Source organism: Dipodomys spectabilis, unplaced genomic scaffold (assembly GCF_019054845.1).
Source record: "Dipodomys spectabilis isolate Male_0828 unplaced genomic scaffold, ASM1905484v1 ptg000230l, whole genome shotgun sequence".
NCBI classification, from domain to species: Eukaryota; Metazoa; Chordata; class Mammalia; order Rodentia; family Heteromyidae; genus Dipodomys; species Dipodomys spectabilis.
This window is the reverse complement of record NW_024870907.1, coordinates 2,900,386-2,925,153: the sequence shown is the minus strand read 5'-3', so window position 1 is coordinate 2,925,153 and position 24,768 is coordinate 2,900,386. Positions and strand designations below refer to the sequence as shown.

Genomic DNA, 24,768 nt, shown 5'->3' with positions numbered 1-24,768 from the left:
TGTGAGCCCTGGATCCTGGGGAGGGCTCTTCTGCCTTGGGGCTTGGCTCATGGGAAGGAAAGCTGGCAGCTGACAGGGATGGGGGCAGCCAGGCAAGCGATGTTGCCCAAGAGCTGGCACTCCTGGGATGGAGAGTGGGTAGAGACAGGGAGGCCAGTGTACAGCCAGAGCGATGGGCTCTTCTGCTGGCTCAGGGGCTGAAGCTGGAGTGAGACCCAAGTCCCCTCAGCTCCCTTGTCTGCTGTGGGATACACTGTGCTCTAGGCACTGAGTTCTGAACAGCCACACCTTCAGTGGTCTCTGTAGGCCCTGTTCTGAGTGGGGAGCCATGTGCCAGCCCTCTTGGCACTCTCTCTTAGGGTCCCTGCCCTGCCACGCTCTGATGCCTCCAGGCACCCGAGGGTGCCTTACAGATCCAAGCAGGGCCACCTGTGTGCCCAGAGCCCTCCACATCCCCCAAGGATCAAGGCCAAGTGTTTAGAATGGCCAGAAGACCATCAGAGCCTCCACACACACCCATGCTCACCAGCCCAGCTTGCAGCAAATCTCCCACCCTGGCCCAGTAGGCTCTTCACTTGGCCCTTGCTCCCCCAACTTGCAGTGAGGCCTGCCTGACACCCCCTGGAATATCAGCCTCTGTACCCCTCCCCAGCCCCTGCCTCTGCTCCTCAAAATCCCAACATCCTTCCTCAATAAGATAGAGAAAGCAATCAGAAAAGTCATATGGAACCATAAAAGATCCTGAATTGCAAAAGTGATCCTTAGTGGGGAAAGTGGAACTAGAGGTATAACAATAACCAAACTTCAAACTCTACTACAGAGTTGTAGTAACATAAACAGCTTGGTACCAGCATAAAAACGGGCCTGGGGACCAAAGGAACAGAATAGAAAGTCCAAAAATAAACCCACAGACCTATAGCCAGCTGATATTCCAGAAGGGAGCCAAAACATAGACAGGAAGAAAGACAGCCTCTTCAACCAATGATGTTGGCAAAACTGGATATCCACATGCAGAAAACTGAAACTAGCTCGTCATCCGCTAGATCTTTACACCAACATCAGTCCAAAATGGACCAAAGACCTCAATGTAGCCCTGAAACTTTGGAACTGCCTTCCATGTCACATAGGCTCAGTCTAGCTTGATCCCAATCCTGCTATATTTTAGCACCCAGAACAGAGCCTGGCAGTCACAGACACCAAGCTGATATTTGTTGAGTAAAAGAGTGGGTAGACCTATGGAAGAATGGAGACCATCGATGGCTGTCTGATCGAAAGGCTGAGTTGATTGCTCTCTGTTCAGGCAGTCTTACCGAGCAAAGCAAACCACATGGTGTGGGGGTGTTGGGTGTGGGGCACAAGTAGGTAAGGTTGATCTGAGATGCATGGCTTGTGCTGCTCACAAGGACAAGAGTTGGGTGATGCTGTCTGAAGGCTGGTTACCTGGGTGCATCTACCCCAGTGGCTGACATGCAAAGCCAAGGCTGAGTGCCAGCCGCCCCTCAGGCCTCTGCTGTGTCAGTGTTTGCTTGGCACTGTGGCTTTGGCACTGGAGTCTTTCTCAGTGATGTAGGGAGTGGTTCTTCTGTTGTTTTCCTCTCTCCTCCCTCTGCTCCCCTACTTTATCAGAGCTTTGCGGCAGCCACCAAGGCTTGTCCAAATCTCTCCAACATACCTACCTGAGCCCACCTCTCTGTGGTGTCATTTCTAGAGAGCTGACTGGCAGGTCATGTGGCTTTATTCCACTTTCATCTCTCACTCATCTGCTACATTTAATATTTCGACAATGGCATGGCTGAGATAAATATGAATGGAGGTAGAAGGTACTGGAAGGCTTCTTAAGCCTGACCAAAAAACAAATCCAGTGACTCCGTAAGTCTGCCTTAGATGTCACTGCTGTTGATCCTTCAGCCTTGGATGTGGGGATAGGAGGTAGGAAATAGGGGCTCATCCTGCTCTGCTTTCCTCTGCTGAGAGTCGGGGTCCAGTGTAAAGGAAGTCCAGGAGAAGCTCAGATCACCCCTCCTGACCTGCTATCCAGGACTAGTGTGCTACCAGCCATTCAGGGGCCTCTTCCTCTGCCTGCCCCCTTCTGTGACAGTTTTTACTGCCCCCAACCCCCCGCAAAGGGAGGGGCCCTTTTTGGTTTGTTTCATGGTGCTGGAAGTGAACCCAAGGCTTCGCACCTCAGCCAGGGTAAGCTGGGTTTTGCTAGTTGGTTTTGGGTTTGGTTTGGCAGAGGTAGGGTTTGATTTCAGAGCCTCATACTTATTAGGCAGATGCTCTACCACAGATGCTCTTTCCAGCTTTTATTTTGAAATGTCACACATTTTTGCCCAGGCTGGCCCAGACCACAGTCCTTATACTTGTGCCTACTGTGTATTGTAGCTGCCAGGGGAGGGGTGTGTGTGTGTGTTTGTGTGTGTGCGTGTGTTATGTGTGTGTGTGTGTGCGTGCATGTGTGTGTGTGTGCGCGTGCATGTGTGTGTGTGTGTGTGCACACGCATGCCAGTCCTGGGGCTTGAACTCAAGAGCCTGGGCACTCCCTGAGCTTTTTCACTCAAGGCTGGTCTCTACCACTTGAGCTACAGCTCTACTTCTGGCTTTTTGCTGGTTAATCAGAGATAAGAGTCTCATGGACTTGCCTACCTGGTCTGGCTTCAAACCAAGAGCATCACATCTCAGCCTCCTGAGTAGCTAGGATTGTAGGTGTAAGCCACTGGTGCCCAGTTTTTCTTTTTTAAGGAACTGTTTTCCAAAATGGCCGTTGTTCTATTTTTCATTATCACCTGGAGTGCATAAGATCCCCGTGTCTCTCCATCTTCACCAGCTCCTGTCATTATTTCACGTTCCCTTGCTGTAGGCAGTGACTGAAGCACACCGTGGTTTGGTTTACATTTCCCTGAGACTGCATATGTTTTCCTGCATTTGCCATCCATTTGTGTATTTACATACTCATGTATTTACCTTCCACTTGTGTATGTTCTTTGGAGAACTATTTAGAACCTACGCCTCTGTGTGTGCGTGTGAGCGCACGCTAATCCTGGGGCTTGAACTCGAGGCCTGGGCTCTGTCTCTTAGCTTCTTTTGCTCAAGACTATTGCTCTACCGACTGAGCCACAGCTCCACTTCCAGCTTGTTGCTGGTTTGTTGGAGCTAGGAGTCTCACACACTTTCCTACCCAGACTGGCTTTAAATAACAATCCTCAGATCTCAGCCTCCTGGGTAGCTAAGATTACAGATGTGAGCCACTGGTACCTGGCAATTTTTAGCTAGTTTTAAATATATCTATATACATATATACATATATATATATATATATATATATACATGGTAAGAGTAAGATGAGTCTGACTTATGTTTTTTTATACACAGTTAACCAATTGTCACTGAAAAGATTGTTCTTTGCCTCAATATTGTTATCAACATTAGTTGGATGTAAACGTGTGGGCTTACGTTGGCACTGCAGACTCTCTCCCATTGGTCTCTTAGAGCCCTGACTCATCCTCACTGTTGGAATTATTATAGCTTTGCAGTAAGTTGTTAAACCAGGAAATGTGTATTCCCCGGCTTCATGTTTCACATTCAAGATCAGTTGGTCTGTTGCTGAGTCCCCTGGAATTTCTGTGTGAATTTTAGGTTCTGTTTGTTTCCATCGCGAATCCCATTCACTACATAGCACCCACCGAGGGATAGATTCTGGAGAGGAGATGTGAGGGCTGGCCTCTGGCTGAGCCTTGTCTTGGGAAGAGGGTAGGAGATGTGTTCAGTGTGGGGACCAGGAGAAAATAACCAGACACCACGCTCCCTTAAGGATGAGCAGAAAGCAGTTGGGTCAGCCTGAAAGGAAAACCCTCCAGATCTGAAGGGAGCTTGGCTGGCTGCAAGGCCTGGGGTGGGCAGGGACAGGGAGCCGAGGCTGTGGGCTGGGCGCCGGAGGGCTGGGCGCGGGAGGGCCGGGGATCTGGGAACACTCAGCCTGGACTCTTCCTGGGCTCCCGGCCAGGTGTTCTGCCAATGCTGGGGAAGTTTGGCCCTGGGGATTCTCTCCCTGAATCCTGCATAGTGGAGGTATGCTAAGGCTCTATCAGCTGTAATCGGAATCATGTGGAAAGAGAAGTCTGTAGGAATTCTAAAAATAACCGTCCTGAGTGTGGTGTTCTGGCAGCTTCTTTGGAGTGGATGGCTCTGCACTGCACATGGGGGCCCTCGGCCCCAGAGAAGTGGGGGCCCAGAGGAGCCAGGCATGGTGACCCACACCTGTGATCCCAGAGGGGCCCCAGCTCACCATGCCCACTCCTTGCAGTGACCACAACACACCCTCGCCCCTGACCCCTCTCGCATGCTTGTGCACACATGCCTTCACACATGCTAACACACAACTCCCCTCATCCACAGCTGACCCAGCCCCTCACACGCATGCATAATAGCCAGACTCCCTTCCTCTCCTTCCCGCGTGCATCTGTGGCCCCTGTGAGCCTCCCCTGGGGTCCTGGCGTGGATGCTGACCGACGGCGCTCTGGTCTGAGCTTCCCTCGCTGGCCAGCTAAGGCTGTGGCGGGGAGACGGGGCACACTGGCTGGGGGACAGAGGACTCGCACAGCACTAGAGCAGTGCGTGCACTCCCTCTGGTCCCACGGGGGTCGCTCGGAGGAGTCCGGGCGCTGCCTGCTATCCAGGAGGAAGAAATCTGGATATTTGCTGGTGGCAGCAGTGGTGGTGTGTGTAATTAGTTACGCTTACTAGACAGGCATTCTGCCACATGGGAGTCACTCCCTTGGTACTTTCACTTCAGTTATTCTTTCAGATAGAGTCTCCTGCTTCCCTCAGGAACCAGTCTTGGACTGCAGTCCGCCGATCTTCACCTCCCAAGTAGCTGGGATTATTGGCATGTGCCACACACCCAGCCCTCTCCCCCCACCCCACCTCATTGTTTCTTAGAGTGGATAGAGGCCAGCCTGCTCTTTAAGAGGTAGGATGACACATTCTGGCCACCAACACAGCCTGACTGACGGCCTGGGAAAGGGGCCGTGAGGGCTCAGCATCCTCAGAGCCCCTGGTGGATTGGACAGGCACCCTCCAGGAAGCCCCCTGTGAGCAAGGCTGTGTGGTGGCCCATCTCATGCTGAGACAGGCCTGCAAGGGCCCAGGGCAGGATGGGAGCCAGTCATTCCATTCTCTGAGGGTGCTGGGTCCCAGGCTGTGGGTTTTATATGTCGGGGCCAGATGTTTCCATCTGGAGCACCAGGATGATGTTTGTCTGCTTGTTTCTAGATTATTTGCTTGCTCAGTCTCATGTCAAAGGTGATGCAAGTTGGCAATTTCCCATTATAATTTATCTTTTCTATTAAATCCTCAATCTCAAGGTTCTTGTCAGAAAGGACTCAACTTCCTATATTTTGGCTTTGGGGCTACTCAGAAATATTGTTTGCAGGCATAAATTCTATGTTTGAAGTCAACGGTGAAGTCATATTTACTTTGTTTTCAATCTTTAAACCTTTATCTGTTTTTTTTTTTTTCTTAAAGGAAAGTCTTCTAGATGCAACTTTCCCTATTTTTAGAGTTCTCTTGAGGCTATTTTTGATGAGAATTATGTTTGGCTAGGTATTTAAATCTTTTCCTGCTTGTCACCTGCTGCTTTTGTTCTTTTGTCCTCCAATCCAAGCCCTTGGCAGTGAAGCGACATCATCAGTAGAGACCCCACCACACAGGACGCTGGGGAACGCGAGCGAGCTCATGAGTAGAGGTGCTAGGGAATTTGAGTGTTCTGAAAGGACCTGGGGCAGATTCCCATCCATACCTAAGACCAGAAAGCTGTGTGCACTGCTTAGAAAGCAGGGCAGGCCCCCGCCTGCCCGTGGACAAAGCCAAGCTCTGGTGGTCTTCGGCGGCAGTTTGGGATGACCGTTTGTGGGGATGTGGTTGGGTCTGGGGGTGTGCTGGCTGTCTGGTGGCTGACCGCCTCAGAGTGCAAGCTGTTCTGTCAGCTGGCTTTCAGAGCCAGTCCCTCACCAGTCAGACATCTGCCAGTGAGTTCTGATGTTCACCATGGCCGGGGACAGCCAGACTTCTCCTACAAGAAGGAGGCTTTCACCGTCCTCTAAAGATACACCAGAGCTGCTTCAGGCATCTTTACAACTTACTGATAGTCAGGCTGCTCCCTCCCTTCCTCCCACTCTTTCCTACCCTTTTCCCCCTCCCACAGGAGTCCTGGAAGGACTTCCCTTCCTCAGGTGCCCATGGCCACCTGCTATGAGGATCAGGCCCTGCCCTCTGGGCACAGCTGTGACCTTACAGATGGCTGGGGCAGGGTCCAAGGAGAAGAGGGAAAGCCAGCTGTCTGGCCCAGTATTCCACGTGGACAGATGGGCGTGGATTCTGCCCTCGCTGAGTCCCCTGCCCCAGGACGGCTTGGTCTTAGGAGGGCGGGCGGGCGGGTGGGGTCCCAGGCTCAGGCTCAGAGTCCTGCACTCCAGCCTCTCTCAGGCCTGTCTGTGTTCTCCCCAGAGATGGGCAAGTGCCTCTCTCGGGCCCTGGCCTCTGCCCAGGCCCAGCTGGCGTGCAGCAAGATGGGAGGCGTGGAGAGCTGTTTCCTGTCCTGCCCAGCCCATACCCTGTTTGTGCCAGGTAACTCCAGACTGTGGGGCAGGACGGGGTGGGGAGGGGGTCTTCCCTGGGGCTGCTCTGGGGGAGAGCCCAGACCAAGCGGAGGGTGGGCTCACTGAGCATGCGTGGTCTGCTGCGGGGACCCGGCGGGCTCACGAGCACCCTGATGCTGTCTGGCTCTCTGGGATCCTCGGCACCCTTTACAATCAGATCCAAGGGTCTGTCCTGACCTTCGCCTCACTCAGCGAGCCCCCGGAGCCCTCAGGAATCTGGGAGCTCTGGAAGGGAGTATCCCCAGGCCAATCTCCCCCACTGGCCTCTTGACAGATGCAGAAAACAGCTATGTCCTGAGCTGCGGTGTTCCAGGTCCCCAGGGCAAGACGCCACCAAAACGCAATGGCACCATCTCTAGTGCTGGGCCCGGCTGCTCAGGTACCAGGGGGCCCATTGGGGGGTTGGCACGAGCTGCCTGGCTTGGTCCTGGAGACCAGGCAGGGCCAAGGCCTCGCAGCACATGGAGGGCAAGCCCCGGCCCAGGGACAGAGAGCCGCAGCAGGGCCACTCTGGCTCTGTCACGTAGCAGTGGCTCAGTGACCCCGCACGCTGGAACTCCATTGCTCTCAGTCTCTGCTTCAGCAGAGTGTCACATCTGCATGGCACAGCTGCCCTTGAGCCATGCCCAGGCGGGCACAGTTCCCCCCCCTTTCCAGACAGACCCTTCCCGTGAGGGCTGGGCACCTCTGTGCGCTCATGTGTGCATGGGCTCTATGGCGGCAGGCTGGGCTGTGCAGGAATCGTGATTCTGTACATCTCTGGGGTTTCAACCCCCTCTCTGCCCACAGAGACCCCTGCTGGGCTGCGCTGGCCTTGCATCTGACCCTCTGACCGTGGGTGCACATTTTTCAGGCCTTGCCTGGAAAGAAAGAAATGGGGCAGAGATGTTTGCCCGCCCTGGGAGGGCTGTCCAGACAGAAGTAGCCATGCCAACCCGCAGCCCCAGCCTCCCTGGCAGCCCCTGCCCCCCACCACCTCACTACCCACAGGACAGGCTGCCATGGGGGGGATTTTGGCTTTCCCCAGATGCCCCCAGTGCTCCCATCAAGCAGAAGGCCCGCTTCAAGATCAGAGATGCCAGGTGCCAGCTCCGGCCCCACAGCCGGGAGCGAGCCAAGGAGGCTCAGAGTCAGAGTCAGCCGCTGCTGGGTGAGTGCACAGCCCGGCCGGCCGGGGCCCAGGCTGCCGGGTGAGCGGGCCACGGTCTCCCACCTGCCGGGACAGAGGGGGACAGGGTGAGTCCACAGGCCTGGCAGGCAGGAGCCTGGGTTCCAGCACAGATGGGTTTCTAAGCATAGTGGTCTTCCTGTGCCCCGCCACCATGGCCCTTTAGCCCAGGGACCCCTCACCTGGGCACTGCTGATGGTGGCCTGAGTCCTGGGAAGAAGGCCGGCCTTTGAGCGAGAAACCAGGTTCCTAGCGTCCCCAGGAGCCATGGTCTCTGCAGCACCCAGAGTTAAAGGGAACCCCTCAACCAGCAAGGACTTTCTGCGTGGCCTGGAGTCCTGATGGGAGCATTACAGGCGGGGGGGGGGGGAGAGGTGGCGCGCAGGGGGATGGCCCAGGACAAGCTTGGTGAGCAGGCCCACGCGGGGAGCATCCAACGGTGACTTGGTGTGCTCCCTCAAAGCCGGCAAACCTCCCACACTCTGCAGGCTTAGCCAGGAGTGTGGGCCCTGAACGCCACACATGGCCCCCCGAAGTGGTCAGGTATAAGGTCCTCCACAGGCAGAGGCATGCGGCTCAGAGGGCAGGGCCTGAGGCCCCACCCAGCCCTGTCCCTGTGAGCCAGCCCTGGCCCTCCCGGCCTCCATTACCCCAGCCAGCCCTGGTTGAATCAACCTCCACGTCCCCTTGTGCTCTGTGAATGACTGGTCGTGGAGGGCTTTTCTCATCACTGCAAAAAAACACCTGACATACACAACCTAAGGGCACGGAGGGGGTCCACAGTTTCTCCATCCTCCTCTGGCCTGTAGTGAGGAAGACTGTCGTGGGGGTGGGGAGGGAGAGGCCGGTCAGCTTGTGGCAGACAGGAAGCAGAGGGAAGGAAGGGACTGGGAACCAGGTATATAGGCTGTCAAGGGCACACACCCCCAGCAACCAACTTCCTTCATCTAGGCCTCTCCTCCTGAAGTTTCCAGAACCTCCCAGGAACTGAGCATGCACCACGGGCGCCCGGGGCGGGCAGCCTCCGTGCGGGGTGGGTGGTCCACGCCCCACCCAGGCTGCCTTTGCAGTGTTCCCTTCCTCGTCCAGACAGCTGCCAGGTGACTTTGGTGACACTCAAGTGTGACTCCTCCAGGAAGAGGCGACGAGGCCGTCAGTCGCCATCCAAGGAGGTGTCCCACATCACCGCAGAGTTTGAGGTGGAGGTGAAGTCGGGTGAGGCCTCAGGTAGGTGACCGCTTTGCTTGTGGGACACTGGGTGGGGGTGGCCACCAGAGGCAGAGCCCAGCCAGCTAGGCAGGGGGTACTGGCAGGCCAAGGCTTGCAGCCCACGATGGAGGAAGGAGGCAGCCAAAGGGCAATCAGAGGGGATCAGAGCCCCAGGGCATGGCTAGGGCCTGTGCCCTGCGCCCTCCTCTGCCTTTCTGCAGCTAGAGGGGAAATGTGCGCAGCCCCCAGAGTGGCCATCCAGGGGCTTCTGCCCGACTTCCGGAAGGGACTTGTGATGCTAGCTTGTTCATGCCTGCTGTCTCCTCAGCGGTCAGTGAGACTGGCAAGGAGGTACTGCCAGCTCTCTGCCAGCATATTCATCTGTGGGCCCCAGCAGGGACTCCGGGAACAGAGAGCCCGAGCCCTGGCTCCGGCCCTGGTGGCCCTCTCGCCACAGGACCCAGACACCAACCCCCACCTCCCCACCCCCAGCCAGCCAGTGAGACTGGGGGAGGGGCAGGACAAGCACAGGCCTCCCCCAGGAGGAGAAGGGTGAGAGCTGCCCCCCACTCCTGCAGACACCTGCGAGGCGGACTGCATGCGGAAGCGGGCGGAGCAGAGCCTACAGGCCGCCATCAAGACCTTGCGCAAGTCCATCAGCCGGCAGCAGTTCTATGTCCAGATCTCGGGCACTGAGTACGAGGTGGCCCAGCGACCAGCCAAAGCTCTGGAGGGGCCGGCGACATGTGGGCCCGGTCAGGTGCTCCGGGACGGCAAGTGTGGTGAGTTCGTGCAGACTTGCCCTGGCCTTCCTGACTCCTGCAGCCAGGGCAAGTGCAGTGTGTCCCAGGGGAGACAGACCCCCGAGGGACAGAGGGACAGAGGCCTGCAGGGAAAGCCTGCCATGGTGACTGGGTTTTTTAAAAGTCCAAAAGGTCAAGCAGGAGGGCACAAGGTGGAGCAGAGAGAAAGAGGAAAGCCAGGAACCCAGGCAGGGCTCGGGGCTCTGCAGAGCACACTGAGAAGTCAGGGGACACGAAACCGGGATGAGGCCTCACAGACGGCTGCCCCTGTCCCCGTGGCTGGGGCCGGGCCACTGGGCCCTGACACCTGCTGGGGGCGAGCCTGGTGGGGCTCCCAGGGAATGCCCCCCCGGCCTGTGTCACTTGCTGTCTCTCCACTTTGCCTCCCAGTGCCCTGTGGGCCGGGCACCTCCTTCAGCGGGGAGCCGAGCCAGTGCGTGCCGTGCCCACCCGGGACCTACCAGGACATGGAAGGCCAGCTTGGCTGCACACCGTGCCCCAGCAGCGATGGGCTCGGTCTGGCTGGTGCCCGCAACGTATCTGAATGTGGAGGTAAGGGAGGCCCACCCAGGGAGGGATCAGGAAGGGAACGGGCACAGATCGGGGCTCCCCTACCCCAAAGCCCCCAAGCAAAGGCAGAGGCTATATGGGGTCACAAAACAAGGTCTTATCGGAAGCTCTGCCATTTCCAAAGCCACCCTTCCCCCCCCCCCCCAGGGCACTGGGGCCTGTGCTGCCCTGCGCATGCTCAGCATGCAGCCAGCAGCTCGGAAAGGCCAGTCCTGTACCCACCCAGGTATGGCCCACATGGAGGGCTTTGTGGCGGACCAGACCAGCTCTCCTTGGAAGTGCCTAGCCTTGGTGGGCCTCACTGGAGGGGGGCTCTGCTCTAGCCCCGCCCTTCACCTCCGCCCTAGCTGCTCCTGTGCCATTCTCCAGGGACAATTTGGCTACCCAAGAGCTTTCCCATTGACTTTCCCACGGCCCCGTCTGCAGCGTGGTCAGTCTCCCCGACAGCCTGCCCTCCCGAGTTAGAACACTCGGCACCTGGGGGGGGGGGGTCTCTGAACCCCGTCGCTGCAGGCTGCCAGCTGCTCCTCCGCTCCTCCTCCAGCAGCGGGGGTCTCTCCCCGCCCCCCAACAGCGGACTGCTGGAGGGCACCACAGTCACAGGCGGGAGAAGCTAGACTCTCAGAGTCTGCCAGGACCCTACGTCCACTCCTCGAGTCATGCTGGAATGCTAGAACTCACGTGGAGCTGAAGCTGGGTTCCTGTGGGCCTCTCTCTACGTCCTGTCAGAGCCCTTGGGTCCTGGAAGACCCATTCTGGGGCATTTCCTTCACCCCACGACAGAAAACAGCACCAGCCTGTTCACACGAGGCCCCCATGTTGCAGCTCAACGGCAAAGTCACTTGCCTTCCTGGCCTCTCCTCACCCAGGCTGCCATGTTCATCCCACCTCAACCAACTTTCCAGTACAGGGCAAGAGCGGGGGGCGGGGCCTGGACATGTTCCTGCCCCCCCCACCCCCACAGCCTGAGCCGTGATCCCTTCCTTGCAGGCCAGTGCTCACCAGGCTTCTTCTCAGCCAATGGCTTCAAGGCCTGCCAGGCCTGCCCCGTGGGCACGTACCAGCCCGAGCCAGGACGCACCCGCTGCTTCCCCTGCGGAGGGGGGCTGCTCACCAAGCACGCCGGCAGCACCTCCTTCCAGGACTGTGAAGCCAAAGGTGAGGAACCCTCCCCCCTCTCCCCCACCCCCCACGCCTCCACCCGAGGGCTGGCTTCCCCGAAACCCACCATCCACGCCTCACCCGCCAGCTCAGGCAGGACACGTGGGGCACAGCGCTGCTCCACACACAGGCAGAGACAGCAGCTTGCTGCACCTCAAGGGACGAGGAGCGCTGCCACTTCTCAAGGCACTGGTCTGGGGGAGGGAAAGAGGGACCGGGGAGTGGAAAAGCGGGAAGGGGAGCGCTAGCACACTCCAGCCCCACGCAGGTCCCCCTACCCGTCCAGCTTGAAGGGAGAGTCTGGCCTCGCCACTCTCTCCACTTCCTGTACAAGCGCCTCCAGTCACACTGCCGCCCCCACTGCTTCCCTCAAATGGTCTGGTCCCAACCAGCTACCAGTGGCTCACGCCTGGCATCCTAGCTACACAGGGGGGCTGAGATCTGAGGATCACAGTTCAAAGTCAGCCTGGGCAGGAAAATCTATGAGACTCTTAACTCCAACTAACCACCAGAAAACTGGAAGTGACGCTGTGGCTCAAGTGGTAGAGAGCTTACCTTCAGTTGAAGAGTTCAGGGACAGTGCCCAGGCCCAGAGTTCAAGCCCCACAACCGACTAAAGCCAAAAAATTGTCTAGTCCCTACGTGGGCCTGTGTTGCTGGAGCCATGTCCCGGCTGAGCACTTCCGGTGCCCTCCCCATCCTCTGCATGAACCTTTGTCCTTCCACTGACAGGTGCTGCCCGCTACCCCTAGTGGGAGAGCATGGGCCGGGAGGGTTACTGGGTGGGAGATGCTGTACACTTGAGCTGGGATCGGCCTGGAGAGCAGGGGCCGCTCCTGGCCCTTGCCTACCAGTGTCTCCTGCCCACAGTGCACTGCTCCCCCGGCCACCACTACAACATTACCACTCACCGCTGCATCCGCTGCCCTGTGGGCACCTACCAGCCTGAGTTTGGCCAGAACCATTGCCTCACCTGTCCGGGCAACACCAGCACCGACTTTGATGGCTCCACCAACGTCACACACTGCAAAAGTAGGTGTCCTCTCACTCGGGTGAGAAGCTGGGACGCGGTGGGTGGTGTCGGGCTTGAGAACAACGTTGAACCTGACCTCATGTGCTGAGAGGGGCCCCTGGCCCTCACTGGTCACCTCTGCCCAATGGATCCTACGTCCACCTTGAGCCCAGGGAAGGAAGCGCAGCCTTGTACACTGTGAGTGATGTGACTGTACATGCTCCCTTCATCCCTGTGCACTGTGAATGGTGTGATTACACACAGTCCCTCATCCCTGTGCACTGTGAGTGGTGTGATTACACACGGTCCCTCATCCCTATGCACTGTGAGCGGTGTGATTGCACACGGTCCCTCATCCCTGGCACTGTGAGTGGTGTGATTACACACAGTCCTTCATCCCTATGCACTGTGAGCGGTGTGATTGCACACGGTCCCTCATCCCTGTGCACTGTGAGCGGTGTGATTACACACGGTCCTTCATCCCTGTGCACTGTGAGCGGTGTGATTACACACAGTCCCTCATCCCTGGCACTGTGAATGGTGTGATTACACACAGTCCTTCATCCCTATGCACTGTGAGCGGTGTGATTGCACACGGTCCCTCATCCCTGTGCACTGTGAGCGGTGTGATTACACACGGTCCTTCATCCCTGTGCACTGTGAGCGGTGTGATTACACACGGTCCTTCATCCCTGGCACTGTGAATGGTGTGATTACACACAGTCCCTCATCCCTGTGCACTGTGAGCGGTGTGATTACACACAGTTCTTCATCCCTGTGCACTGTGAGCGGTGTGATTACACACAGTCCCTCATCCCTGTGCACTGTGAGTGGTGTGATTACACACAATCCTTCATCCCTGTGCACTGTGAGCGGTATGATTACACACAGTCCCTCATCCCTGTGCACTGTGAATGGTGTGATTACACACGGTCCCTTCATCCCTGTGCACTGTGAATGGTGTGATTACACACGGTCCCTCATCCCTGTGCACTGTGAGCGGTGTGACTGCACACAGTTCTTCATCCCTGTGCACTGTGAGCGGTGTGATTGCACACGGTTCTTCATCCCTGGCACTGTGAGTGGTGTGGTTGCACACAGTCCCTAATTCCCTTGCTACATAGATAAACCCCATAGACAGGGCCAAGGCTAGGCCCTGCTGTAATTTCTGAGTCCCAGGGAGAGAAGCCAGGCCCTGTGTCATGGAGGCTGGCCAGCCATGGGACAGCCAGCAGGTGCCAGCCCCGAAGCTCCACAGACAGGAGACTCCTAGGCTACCTCGTGGGCACCATGCTGCAGACCCTGAAACAAAAGGAAGCAGGATCCAGGCATAGTGGTGCAGAGGGGCCAGGGGCAGCCTTAGGGCAGGCTGCAGGGGTGGCCAGGGCTCCGCCCTCGGACCTGACAGGCAGACACGGGAGAACCGGCAGGTGTGGACCTAGCAGCTCAGCAGCATGGTGCAGGTTTGGGCTGGCTGCCAGGGCACACTGGTGGAGGCTGGGCAGAGGAGGACCGGAGCACCTGCCAGTCCCTTCTGTGTCCTGCGGGCCAGCTAGCCAGAACACCCATCCAGCCGAGTCTGACCAGACCCTGGGGCCCTGCTGCCCACAGACCGGCACTGCGGCGGTGAGCTGGGAGACTACACGGGCTACATCGAGTCCCCCAACTACCCCGGAGACTACCCGGCCAATGCTGAGTGCGTGTGGCACATCGCGCCTCCTCCCAAGCGCAGGATCCTCATCGTGGTCCCCGAGATCTTCCTGCCCGTTGAGGACGAGTGTGGTGACGTCCTGGTCATGAGGAAGAGCGGTATGTACCGGCCTCAGAGGTCCCCGGGAGACAGAAAGATCCAGAAAGCTCAGCATTACCCTAACCCTGGGAGTCAGACCTTGCCAGGCCTCAGCCCTGGCACAAGCCAGCTCCCTCCCACGACTGCCGTGCTGTGCCTGACCTTTGGCTGTGACCCAGGGCTGCCTCCCAGTCCTCTCTCCTTCTGGGGCTTTGGGGAGAGAAGGGTCACGCGGCACACACACAGACCATCTCTCCCCGCCTCCAACCCCAGACTCCTGGCTTGTGAGCCCCATCAGGTGGTGAAGGCTGTAGAGAATGAGCCAAGGGCCAGCAGCACTGCAGACCAGCCTGTGCCCAAATGGCCAGCCAGCGAAACAACCTGCACTGCACCTGAGCACCCACAACAAGTCCAGGGCTGAGCCAGGGCTGTCTTTGCTGTTACAGGCAGTACACACACATTGGAGCAAGCCCCAAGTCCAAAAGCTAGGGGGATGGCCAGGAGTCCAGACAAAACCAAAAACACACCTTGAAGCCAGGCATTTGTGGCTGACACCTGTAATCCTAACTACTCAGGAGGCTGAGATCTGATGATCACAGTTTGAAACCACCCTGGGCAGGAAAGTCTGTAAGAGTCCTATTTAAAAAAACAAGCCAGGGCTGGGAAGGTGGCTCAGTGGTAGAGCACTTGCCTTGCATGCATGAGGCCCTGGGTTTGATTCCTTAGCACCACATAAGCAAAAAGCAAAAAGCTGGAAGTGGCGCTGTGGCTCAATTGGTAGAGCGCTAGCCTTGAGCTGAAGAGCTGAGGGACAGCACCCAGGCCCAGAGTTCAGGCCCCATGACCAAAAAAAAAAGCTGGAAATGGAGCTGTGGCTGAAGTGGTAGAGAACTATCCTTGAGAGGGAAACAAAAAACAAAAAACAGGTCCTGGGTTTAAGCCCCAGGACCAGCACAAAAAAATAAACACCCCCAGTCTGAACCTTGTCTATTCATGAATACAGACGGAGCAGGGGAGGGACAGGAGCCCAGTGCTTCCTCTGTGTCACGTGTGCCATGCTGTGTGTGTTGTGTTGTCCTGAACAGCGTGATCACTCAGAGCATGGAGCATCTGTTCCTCCCAGAAGCCATAGGGAGGCAGGTACTCAGGGTCAGAGATTCATCCTGACATCCAATCACGGGGCAAAAGGACCAACGAGAGGACTTTCCTGGAGGGAGGGACCTGGGAATGAGCTGCCAGGACGGGTAGAGCTGGGCTAAGCGCAGGGAAGGACAGGGAGGAAGGGAGCAGCCCAGAGAGCTGCCTGCGCTGGGGCCAGGCGTTGCAGATGCTGGCAGCTGGGGGGCAGGAGAGGGCAGTGAGGAGCGGCGGGCCTGGGGCACTATGGCATCTCCCTCACAGCCTCACCTACGTCTGTCACCACCTACGAGACCTGCCAGACCTACGAGAGGCCCATCGCCTTCACCTCTCGCTCACGCAAGCTCTGGATCCAGTTCAAGTCCAACGAAGGCAACAGCGGCAAAGGGTTCCAAGTTCCGTACGTCACCTACGATGGTAAGGCGCCACGGGCTCGCCACAGCCCACCATGCACCCACCCGGGCTGTGCGAAGACAAGTCACCCATCACTGCCCCCTTCTGGGACACGGGTGCAGGAGGAGGAACCCGAGGAGCTAGAGGCAGGTCCAAAGAGCGTGGGGCTGCCAATGCGGGGGGATCTGGGGCCTGTGGTCACCATTGGCTTTGGCATCGGCTCCGGTGGGAGATCCTGCCCAGGCAGAGTGACATGGGCAGCTAAGCCACCAGGAGGGCAGAGGGGCAGAGGGAACCCCAGGAGCAAAGGCCCAGGGGCAGAGTTGCATCCAGCCAGGGGAGGTTGCTGGGGAGGACAGAGGCTGGAGCAGGGAGGTCTCCAGCCCCTGGCCTTCCTCTCCCTGCTCTCCGGCCTCCAGAGGACTACCAGCAGCTGATAGAGGACATCGTCCGCGACGGGCGTCTGTACGCCTCAGAGAATCACCAGGAAATCTTGAAGGTGAGTTTACGGGCAGGGGCTTCCTAGGACAGAGCATAGCCTGGGTCCTCCCACCCCCACTCTGGCCCTGAGCCCTGGAGGAGGCTGGGGGAGCCCAGGGCAGGGACCGGGCCCAGGAGCTATCCCCCAGAGCTGGTGGCCTCGGGCAGGCTGGCTGCTGCGGAGCTGGTGGCCAGAGCCTGGCAACTGGCCCCTGGCACTCTCGTTGCCCGAAGCAGTTTGACAGGGCGACATCTTAGAGTCCAGCCACCACTACTGCCACCTGCCACCAGCCCTCTGCATCCTGTGAGGCAGCTCTTAGACACCCAGGACACCCTGGTTCTCTGCACGAGAGCCCTGTACTGGGATCTGCTTAGAACGGACAGACCGGGCTCAGCCTCTGGCCCAGGGGACAAAAGCCAGCCTGGGGCTAGGCTGTCACAGTGTCTGGAAAACAAGTCTTCCACTCCATCCCTGTAGTACACAGGCATGGTGGACAGGTTGATGTGGCTTCACCCACATCTTGGCCCCCACCGCAGGCTCCCTCCCTCCCCCTCCCTCCCCCCTCAGCTCTGCCTGTCCTGAGGACACAAAGCCAGCCAGACCGACCCTGCCCTGCTCTCACTCAAAGGTCCCTAGAGAACCTTCTCCTCACCTCCTGTCCCCAGGGAACCACCACCCATCCCTCCAGCCTCCCTGGGGCACAGACAGCCTGGCCCACCCAGGGCCTTGAAGCTACACACTGCAGAGCCTATGTTCCTTGCTGCCTGTTCTCTGGCTTTCAAAGGGTTGTGTGTGTGTGTGTGTGTGTGTGTGTGTGTGTGTGTGTGTGTGTAAACTATTGTTGGAGGCTGGGAAGGTGGCTCAGTGGTAGAGTGCTTGCCTTGCATGCATGAGGCCCTGGGTTCAATGCCTCAGCACCACATCAGCAGAAAAGGCTGGAAGTGGCGCTGTGGCTCAAGTGGTAGAGTGCTTACCTTGAGCTGAAGAGCTGAGGGACAGTGCCCAGACCCAGAGTTCAAGCCCCATGACCAACAAAAATAAATAAATAAATATATAGTTGGATCCCCAAGAGTTGAAGCTAATAAACCATGGAAAACCAGCCTCTTGGGGCTGGGATGTAGCTCAGTGAAAGAATGCTTGCCTAGCGCAAGTATCTGGGTTTGATCCCCAGCAGTACAGAAAAGACCAATTATACCATTAACACCAAAGGATTATTTGTGGCCAAGAGGAGACTGGGTTCCAGAACCCTCCGCCGGCCCAAGCTCTTCCCACACAGACCCCGCCCACCCGTTTTGGTCCCTGGGCATTTGACAGGGCCCAGGCCTCACCCTGCCCCTGGCTTACAGGACAAGAAGCTGATCAAGGCCCTCTTTGACGTGCTGGCGCACCCCCAGAACTACTTCAAGTACACAGCCCAGGAGTCGAAGGAGATGTTCCCTCGCTCCTTCATCAAACTGCTGCGCTCCAAAGTGTCCCGGTTCCTGCGGCCGTACAAATAGCCTCTGAGCTGCCCTGCGAGGGACGGTGGGACCCAGGGGGAGCGGAGACCTCAGCACCCACAGGCCGTGCGGGGACAGCTCACCGCCTGCCAGCTGGGGAAGGCCCCCCCAGGTCACCACCTCAGTGGGAGACGTTGCTTCCCACAGCCTTTGTCCCTCCTTCACCTCTGTGTCCAGCGGCACCAAGAGCGCCCCCTCCTGGGCATCTGTAGCAGGATGGGACAGGCCATGGGTGCCCACTATGTGGGCAGCAGGCTCTGACCTGAGGTTTCTGGAGAGGGGGCCTGGCCAACATAGTGCTATTCCCTGGAGGCATGGCCACTGTCACCCACACAGGAAGCCAGACCAGATGTCAGGGTACCTGGAGACACCATCTGAGGGCTTTAAGGACAGAGTTGCCAGGGGAGGAAACTGTGGGCTTGTGCTTTTCCTTGATAGAACATTAATTTCTATATATATATATAAATATATATATATAATATATATATACTTCTATTTGTGGGTGGTACTTTAGGAGATTTCCCGTTAGCAACTGTAAATCACTGCTGCAGCCCCCTCAATGAGTAGACTGCTCCCCCTCCTGTATATGGGAGGCAGGCGCCCAGAGCTGAGGCGCACAGGACCCCCCCTGGACATGCCGCGTGTGGAGTGGATCTTGTCATCTGGGATGTTGTTCTGGAGCCTGGTCTGTCTCAGTCACCCCAGAACCATCACTAAGCCTCGACAGGACTCAGCACGAGCGAGCAGCCTTCCCTGCCCCGTCCTGTGGAGGCTGTGGCCCAGCCGTGCACCGTGGAAGAGGCCCTGGTCCCCAGGCTGCGGGGATGACCTCGGGTCTGCACCAGGAAAGGCCACCTCGCAGGACACACCAAGGCCTTCCTCGCAGAAACACCAGCGGGGTCTCCTCCATCAGGGAGAGCAGACCACCCAAGGCAGGGATGGCAGCATTGTCCTGGGGCCTGGCTCCCTTCGAAACCTCTGAGTCTCTCTTTAAAGAAGAGAAGTAGGGAGGTGGGGCGGCCAGGCCTCATAGCCTCTCGCTTGGCCAGGGAGGCAGCCGAGAGCCAGGGCTTGCAAGGCCAAGATGCGCCTAGGAAATGCTCTGTACCTGTCAGGTTGACAGACAGTCTGAATTCCAGGGAACACTGGAGAATGGGAAGTGAACTTGTCTTTGACTCCAGGCTAGCTGATCCCCAACGGCCTGGCTGCCAGGAAGAGAACACTGAGAGGAACACGCGTGAGGACTGAAGACAGGAGGGCTGGTGACAGGGCCAGCACGACAGACCCATAGGCCGCCAAGCTGGAGCCCAGGAGCTACTCCCTGCCATCATGCCCGAGAGCGCCCTGTACCCCATTCTCCCAACTGGAGACTTGTGGAGGGTGGCAGGAGGAGCCTCTGGAGCGAGCCCTGCATAGCTCCTGTCCCAGCGTCCCCCAGAACCAGCTCCCGCAAGAGCACAACGGCGGCCCTGGGGGACCTCAGAGGGCCTGCCGTCATCAGCGTTCTCCAGGGAGAAGAGCCCAGGGAGGGCCGGGGGGGGGGAGGGGTAGCTGTGGCTTATGACAAGAGACTTGTGGGACATGGACACAGAATTGTGGGGGCAGGAAGTCCCACAGGATGCCAGCTGGAGAACCAGGCAAGCTGACCTGTGATCCGAGCTGACCGCTGACCCAGGAAGCTGGCACAGGGGGCGGTGCCAGAGTCCAGGGGCCTGAGAACTGGAAACACCAACATCAGCCAGACGAAGAAGCCACCGCTGGACCCCAGAGAACAAACATGCCTGCCCCCCTCCTCCCCAGTGCTGAGCCGCTCTCCACCTGGACGACGCCCCCTCTCACCTGCAAGTCTCCATGCACCTTCCAGTGGCTTCCAGAAACATCCCGACAGATACTGCTTACAGGATTTTTTTTAAGCCTTTCAAAACCAAAGAGGACCAGAAAGCTCTCCATGACTCCTGCATGGCTCCCAGCCCTAGATACCTGGTGTCCACAATTCCCAGAGGCCACACCATGTGTGCAGGGCGTGGGACGGGACCAAGCAGGCCAGGAGGAAGCAATGGCCCTCCTCTCAGTATGCAGCCCTGATGCAGCTTGGGGAGCCTGCCACCCAGGTTCCCCAGCCCGCATCCCAACCACCAGCCCCTCTACCCCTGCCAGCAGTGCAACCACTCCCCGGGTCAGGGGGATGAGAAGCCTGCACGCCAGCCCCCCCACGGGGCGCTCCGGACCCCAGCCATTCCCGGGGCTGGTGGTGCTCAGATGGCCCTTGGCAGTAAATCGTGTTTCAGCCCAAAAGTCGCTGGGGCCAGTGGCAGCTTGAGGAACGCCAGAATGCCACGCCGCCACCTCCCAGAGGGCCGTGAAGACCCGGAGCAGAAACCAAACGCAGGCAGGGAGCCTGTGCGCTTACAACCAAAGAAGGGCAGGTGCTGAGGACGGAGGAGCGGCATGGAGCGGCAGAGCGAGAAACCACGGGCCCATTCCAGCCCATTCCAGCCGCACACCACCCCTGCACCCCCAGCATGCCATCCCCCGCCGGAGCGCGGCCTCGGCAGCCAGCAAGCCCCAAAAGGGCCTGCGGTCCCCAGCTTCCTCTGAGCTGGGTTCCCCTCTTGCCCGCAGAGCTTGGAAAACCAAGGCGCCCTCTGCCCGGCCCCCCAAGAGAAGACATGGGGGCCAGGTACGAGCACCCCCCCGCCCCCGCAGTGGGGCCAGGACAGCCTTTCTGCCCCACGCTCCCGGCACCCCCTGGCACAGGGCTTCGTGGAATCACTCAGAGGAATCTCACAGCTTTCTGTGTCTCCACATAGCCCAGGCCAGCGGACACATCAACTTGGGGCTGCCCGGCAGGGAGGGGCGGGCTCGGTCCCCAGCAGTGGGGTTCGGGGTGCCCTGCAGAAAGAGAGGAAACTGAAGAGTTGGGTGACTTAGCAAAGCTTTCCTGAGCACCTACTTTGCATTAGGTTCCTTGAAAGAACGAGGGGTATTCAAAGACACGGACAAGTCTCACCTCTGACCTCCAACCCCGCACTCTCCTCAGTGCTGGAAGGTGAGTGTGCCCTTCTGCCTCACCAAAGATACACGCTGTGACAGCTTGGCCCTTCCGGGCAGGGGACAGTGCCCGGCTGATGTTGCCAGGATGAAGGACTTGCAGTGAGACCGAACACACACCTCCTCCTCCCCGGGCCAGGCCGTCCGTGGCATCGACAGACGGCACGTGGGGAAGGTCACCCCAGGTCCTGGTGCACCCCACCCCCACCCCCAGAGCCCTGCCCAGCCCGGGTGGAGGCCTCTGGATGGACTTACTGAAATTGTCAGCCCCCCTCCCACCCCACCCCCCCCCCCGGTCTCAACAGGAAGAAACACAGGCAGGGGAAGCTGGCATTGACTCCGTCCAGGTGCCTGCCAGGCAGCGTGTGCCAGGCACTGAGCTCAACCCTTTCCAGGCAGGCAGCAGTGGCCCTGTGAGGTTGGTGGGCCTGGGGAGGGCGTGTGGCCTGTGGGGGCAGAGCCCAGCCCCCAGTCCCTGGGCTGGCAGGGTGGGTCTCTAAAGCATCGGCCCATCTGCAGTTGAATGGAACCTCAGCGGGGCCTACCTGCAGCCTGGCCACCTTGAAGGGTGGAGAGAGAGCGCTGAGAGGCACCGGGTGGACTGGATGGACCTCAGCCCGCGCCCGGTGCACTCAACCTTCAGAAAAATCGCTGGTGCCAAGGGGTTTGGTTCTCAACCCAGAGGCCCAGTTGCTCTGCAGGGAAATTGCTCTATAGGGTCAGCCACGGGCCACGGAGAGCCACTGCCTCCCCTGACCTCTGCAGCAGGCCTTCTGTCCAGGCACGTGGTGACAGTCCGCCAGCCGGAGTGGGGGGGAGACAGTATCAGCATAGCCAAGTGTGCGCAAATATTCTAAGCTTTGTTTTGTCCACCATGCTGCTCCACGTGCATGTCATTAAATATGTGAAAACTGTGTTGATAATAAACAAGAGTTGAACCTAAACCCTGCTCTTCGCTCTTCTTGAGAGGTCATTGTTGGCGGAGAGGGAAGGCAACTTGATCCAGAAAAAGAAAAAGACTCCTTCCTGTCCAGGGCTAAGAACGAAGGGGTCACTGAAGGACCCCTCCCAGGGGGAAAGATGATTAAAGGCTTATTAGAGGAGCCATATTTGCCCCAGAGAGAGAGCTCCTGGCACCTGTTCCTGGGGGCGGGAAGTAAGGTAGGTGGGTCTGGGCGGAGAGAGGGAAGGGCCGGAACTCCCGGGCTGGGAGGAGCTCAGGTCTGGGTGGAGCTGAGGGTAATGCTAACAGTCAGGCACCGGCGCTAGGGAGTGAGCATGTTTCCAAGCTACCCAAAGGTCACGCCTCATCCAGCTCCTCCTCCTGACTGAGACACACAGGTTAGAGACTCAGAGACCCCAGAATGACACCCAATGTCATTTCCAGGTAACAAACAGGAGACTAAGGGTTTGGCATCTTTTGTTGTTGCTCTGTGTGTGTGTGTGTGTGTGTGTGTGTGTGTGTGTGTGTGTGTGTGTGTGTGTGTGTGTGTGTGTGTGTGTGTGTGTGTGTGTGTGTGGAACTCAACCCCAGGACTTCATGCCTACTAAGCAAACACTTTACCACTAAAGTACATCCCCGCCTGAGGTTTAGGCTTGACTAGCAGGAGAGAGTTGGGGTCTGGGGTATGCATAGTTACGCAGTCCCAGTCCAAGTGTGACCCAGCTGATTATTAACTCAGGTTCTGCAGCACTGTTCCTGCTGTCCCCACTTCAGGGGGACAGTGTGATGTCCCCAGAGGTGACGGCTCCTGCCCTGCTGCAGCCTAGCCGCATAGGCCGTTGTCCTCGTGGGGCCGGTCTGTCCTGCACACTCTGCTGCTCCTTTGCTTGGGTAGTTTCACTCCCTCTTGGTAAAGGTGTTGTCTACCACTTCAGACCTTCCTGAAACCCGACAGAGGCTTAGCGTAAAGGAGACAGATGGAAAACGGAGGCTGCAAGGCCGACCTTCTTCTCTCTCTCTCTCTTTTTTTTTTTTTTGGTTGGTCCTGGGACTTGCTCTACCACTTGAGCCACAGCGCCACTTCCAACTTTTTCTGCTTATGTGGTACTGAGGAATAGAGCTTAGGGCTTCATGCCTGCAAGACAAGCTCTCTACCACTGAGCCGCCTTTCCAGCCCATCTCCTGCTTTTAGTGAACTCTTGGGCCCAAGGAAAGAGTCTGTGCTTTTCAGTAAAAGCACCTTCTGCAACCTGCTTTGTAATACTGTCCAAAGCCACCCACCCACAGAGTCAGTGCAGTTTCTATCTGAATTCTGCATGGCTTTTCAACATCCATGAGTTGATTGTGGAGGAATAAGACACACAGATCCTACAGGTCAAGGAACTCATAAGAGTCAAAACGATTTAATCTTTAAAACAGAAAAATGTTGGGAGACTCACTCTTAGTCACTTACAAAACTCACTACAAACCTGGAGTGATCAAGGTGTAGAGCAGTGGCTGTGCAGCGTAAGGACAGACTTACATGACAGTAGAATGGAATCAGAGCCAATTTACCACCAGTGCATTACCAAAAGGACTTCAGGACAACCCAGTGGGCAGGCAGAGACTAACCTTTTCAAAGGTTAGTTAGTGCTCTGGGATAAAAGAAGGAAATTGTACATCACCTTTATAATAATAGTAAAATAGTTAATAATTTAAAAAAGAATGAAATTGGGCCACAGAGACATACACGCAAAAAATTAAAAGTGATCAAGTGTTGAAATGGAAGAACTGAAACTATAAAACTTAGAAGTGCAGCACACGCCTGTCATCCTAGCTATTTAGGAGGCTGAGATATGAGGACTGTGGTTCAAAGCCAGCCCAGGCAGGAAAGTCTGTGAGACTCATCTCCAATTAACTGCCAAAAAAGCCAGAAGTAGAGCTGTGGTTCAAGTGGCAGAGCTCTGGGAGAGCCCCTTAGTTCAAACCCCAGTATTAACACACACACACACACACTTCAAAGAACTATCAAGAAAGTGAAAAAGATAACTAACTCATAGACTGGGGAGAAAACCTTGACAGGCCTCTGGAGGGCAGAGGCAGCCCAGAAAAGCCACTTCCTTATACACCACTTGTCCCAATCATACACCACCTGTGCCAATCGTTCTGCGTGCTTCCAGGGCACTAGCCTGAAACTGCTCAAACTCGCAAAACAAGTTACATGCTAAAAGTTCCTGCTGACCCCAGCCATATAAACCCTGCTACAATCAAACTCTGAGACCTCTCTGATCCGACCAGGGAGTTCACCCGGGAGCATACCCCAATAAACTTTCTTTTCTTCACCTTTACCTCCTCTTGCATGTTCTTTCCTTTTCTAAAACCTTACATAACTCTTTGCAAACCAGAGAGTAAGTACTGATAAACAAAACAAAAACACCCGCATAGGGCTGGGAAGGTGGCTCAGTGGTAGAGCGTTTGCCTTGCATGCATGAGGCCCTGGGTTCGATTCCTCAGCACCACATAAGCAAAAAGAAAAAAGCTGGAAGTGGCGCTGTGGCTCAAGTGGTAGAGCACTAGCTTTGAGCTGAAGAGCTGAGGGACAGAGCCCAGGCCCAGAGTTCAGGACCCACAACTGGACCCAAAAAAAAAAAAAAAAAAAAACACCCGCATACACTCACTGGTGATGGTGCAGACACTTTGGAAAGTAATTTAGCCATTCCTCAAAAACTCAGAGTTAGCATATGACCCACCAATTCCAATACTAGGTGTACACCCCAGAAAACTGAAAGTACATTGCACAGAAACTTATATACATTTATCTTCACAACATCATTGCTCATAATAACCAAAAAAAAAAAAAAACAAAAACCTGCCAGGTACCAGTAAGTCACACCTGTAATACCTAGCTACTCAGGAA

At 57.0% G+C, this 24,768-nt stretch overlaps 1 protein-coding gene across 2 annotated transcripts in view; it reads left to right on the top strand.

The window, feature by feature from the left end:
* The window catches only part of Scube1 (signal peptide, CUB domain and EGF like domain containing 1), a 102,803-nt gene extending 84,581 nt beyond the window's left edge, over positions 1-18,222 (top strand). For both annotated transcript variants that reach the window (XM_042697956.1, XM_042697955.1), the window contains 12 exons: positions 6,505-6,624; positions 6,931-7,035; positions 7,684-7,806; positions 8,914-9,051; positions 9,612-9,815; positions 10,227-10,388; positions 11,397-11,564; positions 12,438-12,599; positions 14,191-14,388; positions 15,770-15,922; positions 16,318-16,397; positions 17,726-18,222. In XM_042697956.1, coding sequence (XP_042553890.1) covers positions 6,505-6,624; positions 6,931-7,035; positions 7,684-7,806; positions 8,914-9,051; positions 9,612-9,815; positions 10,227-10,388; positions 11,397-11,564; positions 12,438-12,599; positions 14,191-14,388; positions 15,770-15,922; positions 16,318-16,397; positions 17,726-17,878 — 1,766 coding nt within the window. In that variant the 3' untranslated portion in view covers positions 17,879-18,222. The remainder of the gene's footprint in view (positions 1-6,504; positions 6,625-6,930; positions 7,036-7,683; positions 7,807-8,913; positions 9,052-9,611; positions 9,816-10,226; positions 10,389-11,396; positions 11,565-12,437; positions 12,600-14,190; positions 14,389-15,769; positions 15,923-16,317; positions 16,398-17,725) is intronic.
* The last annotated feature ends 6,546 nt before the right edge of the window (positions 18,223-24,768 follow it).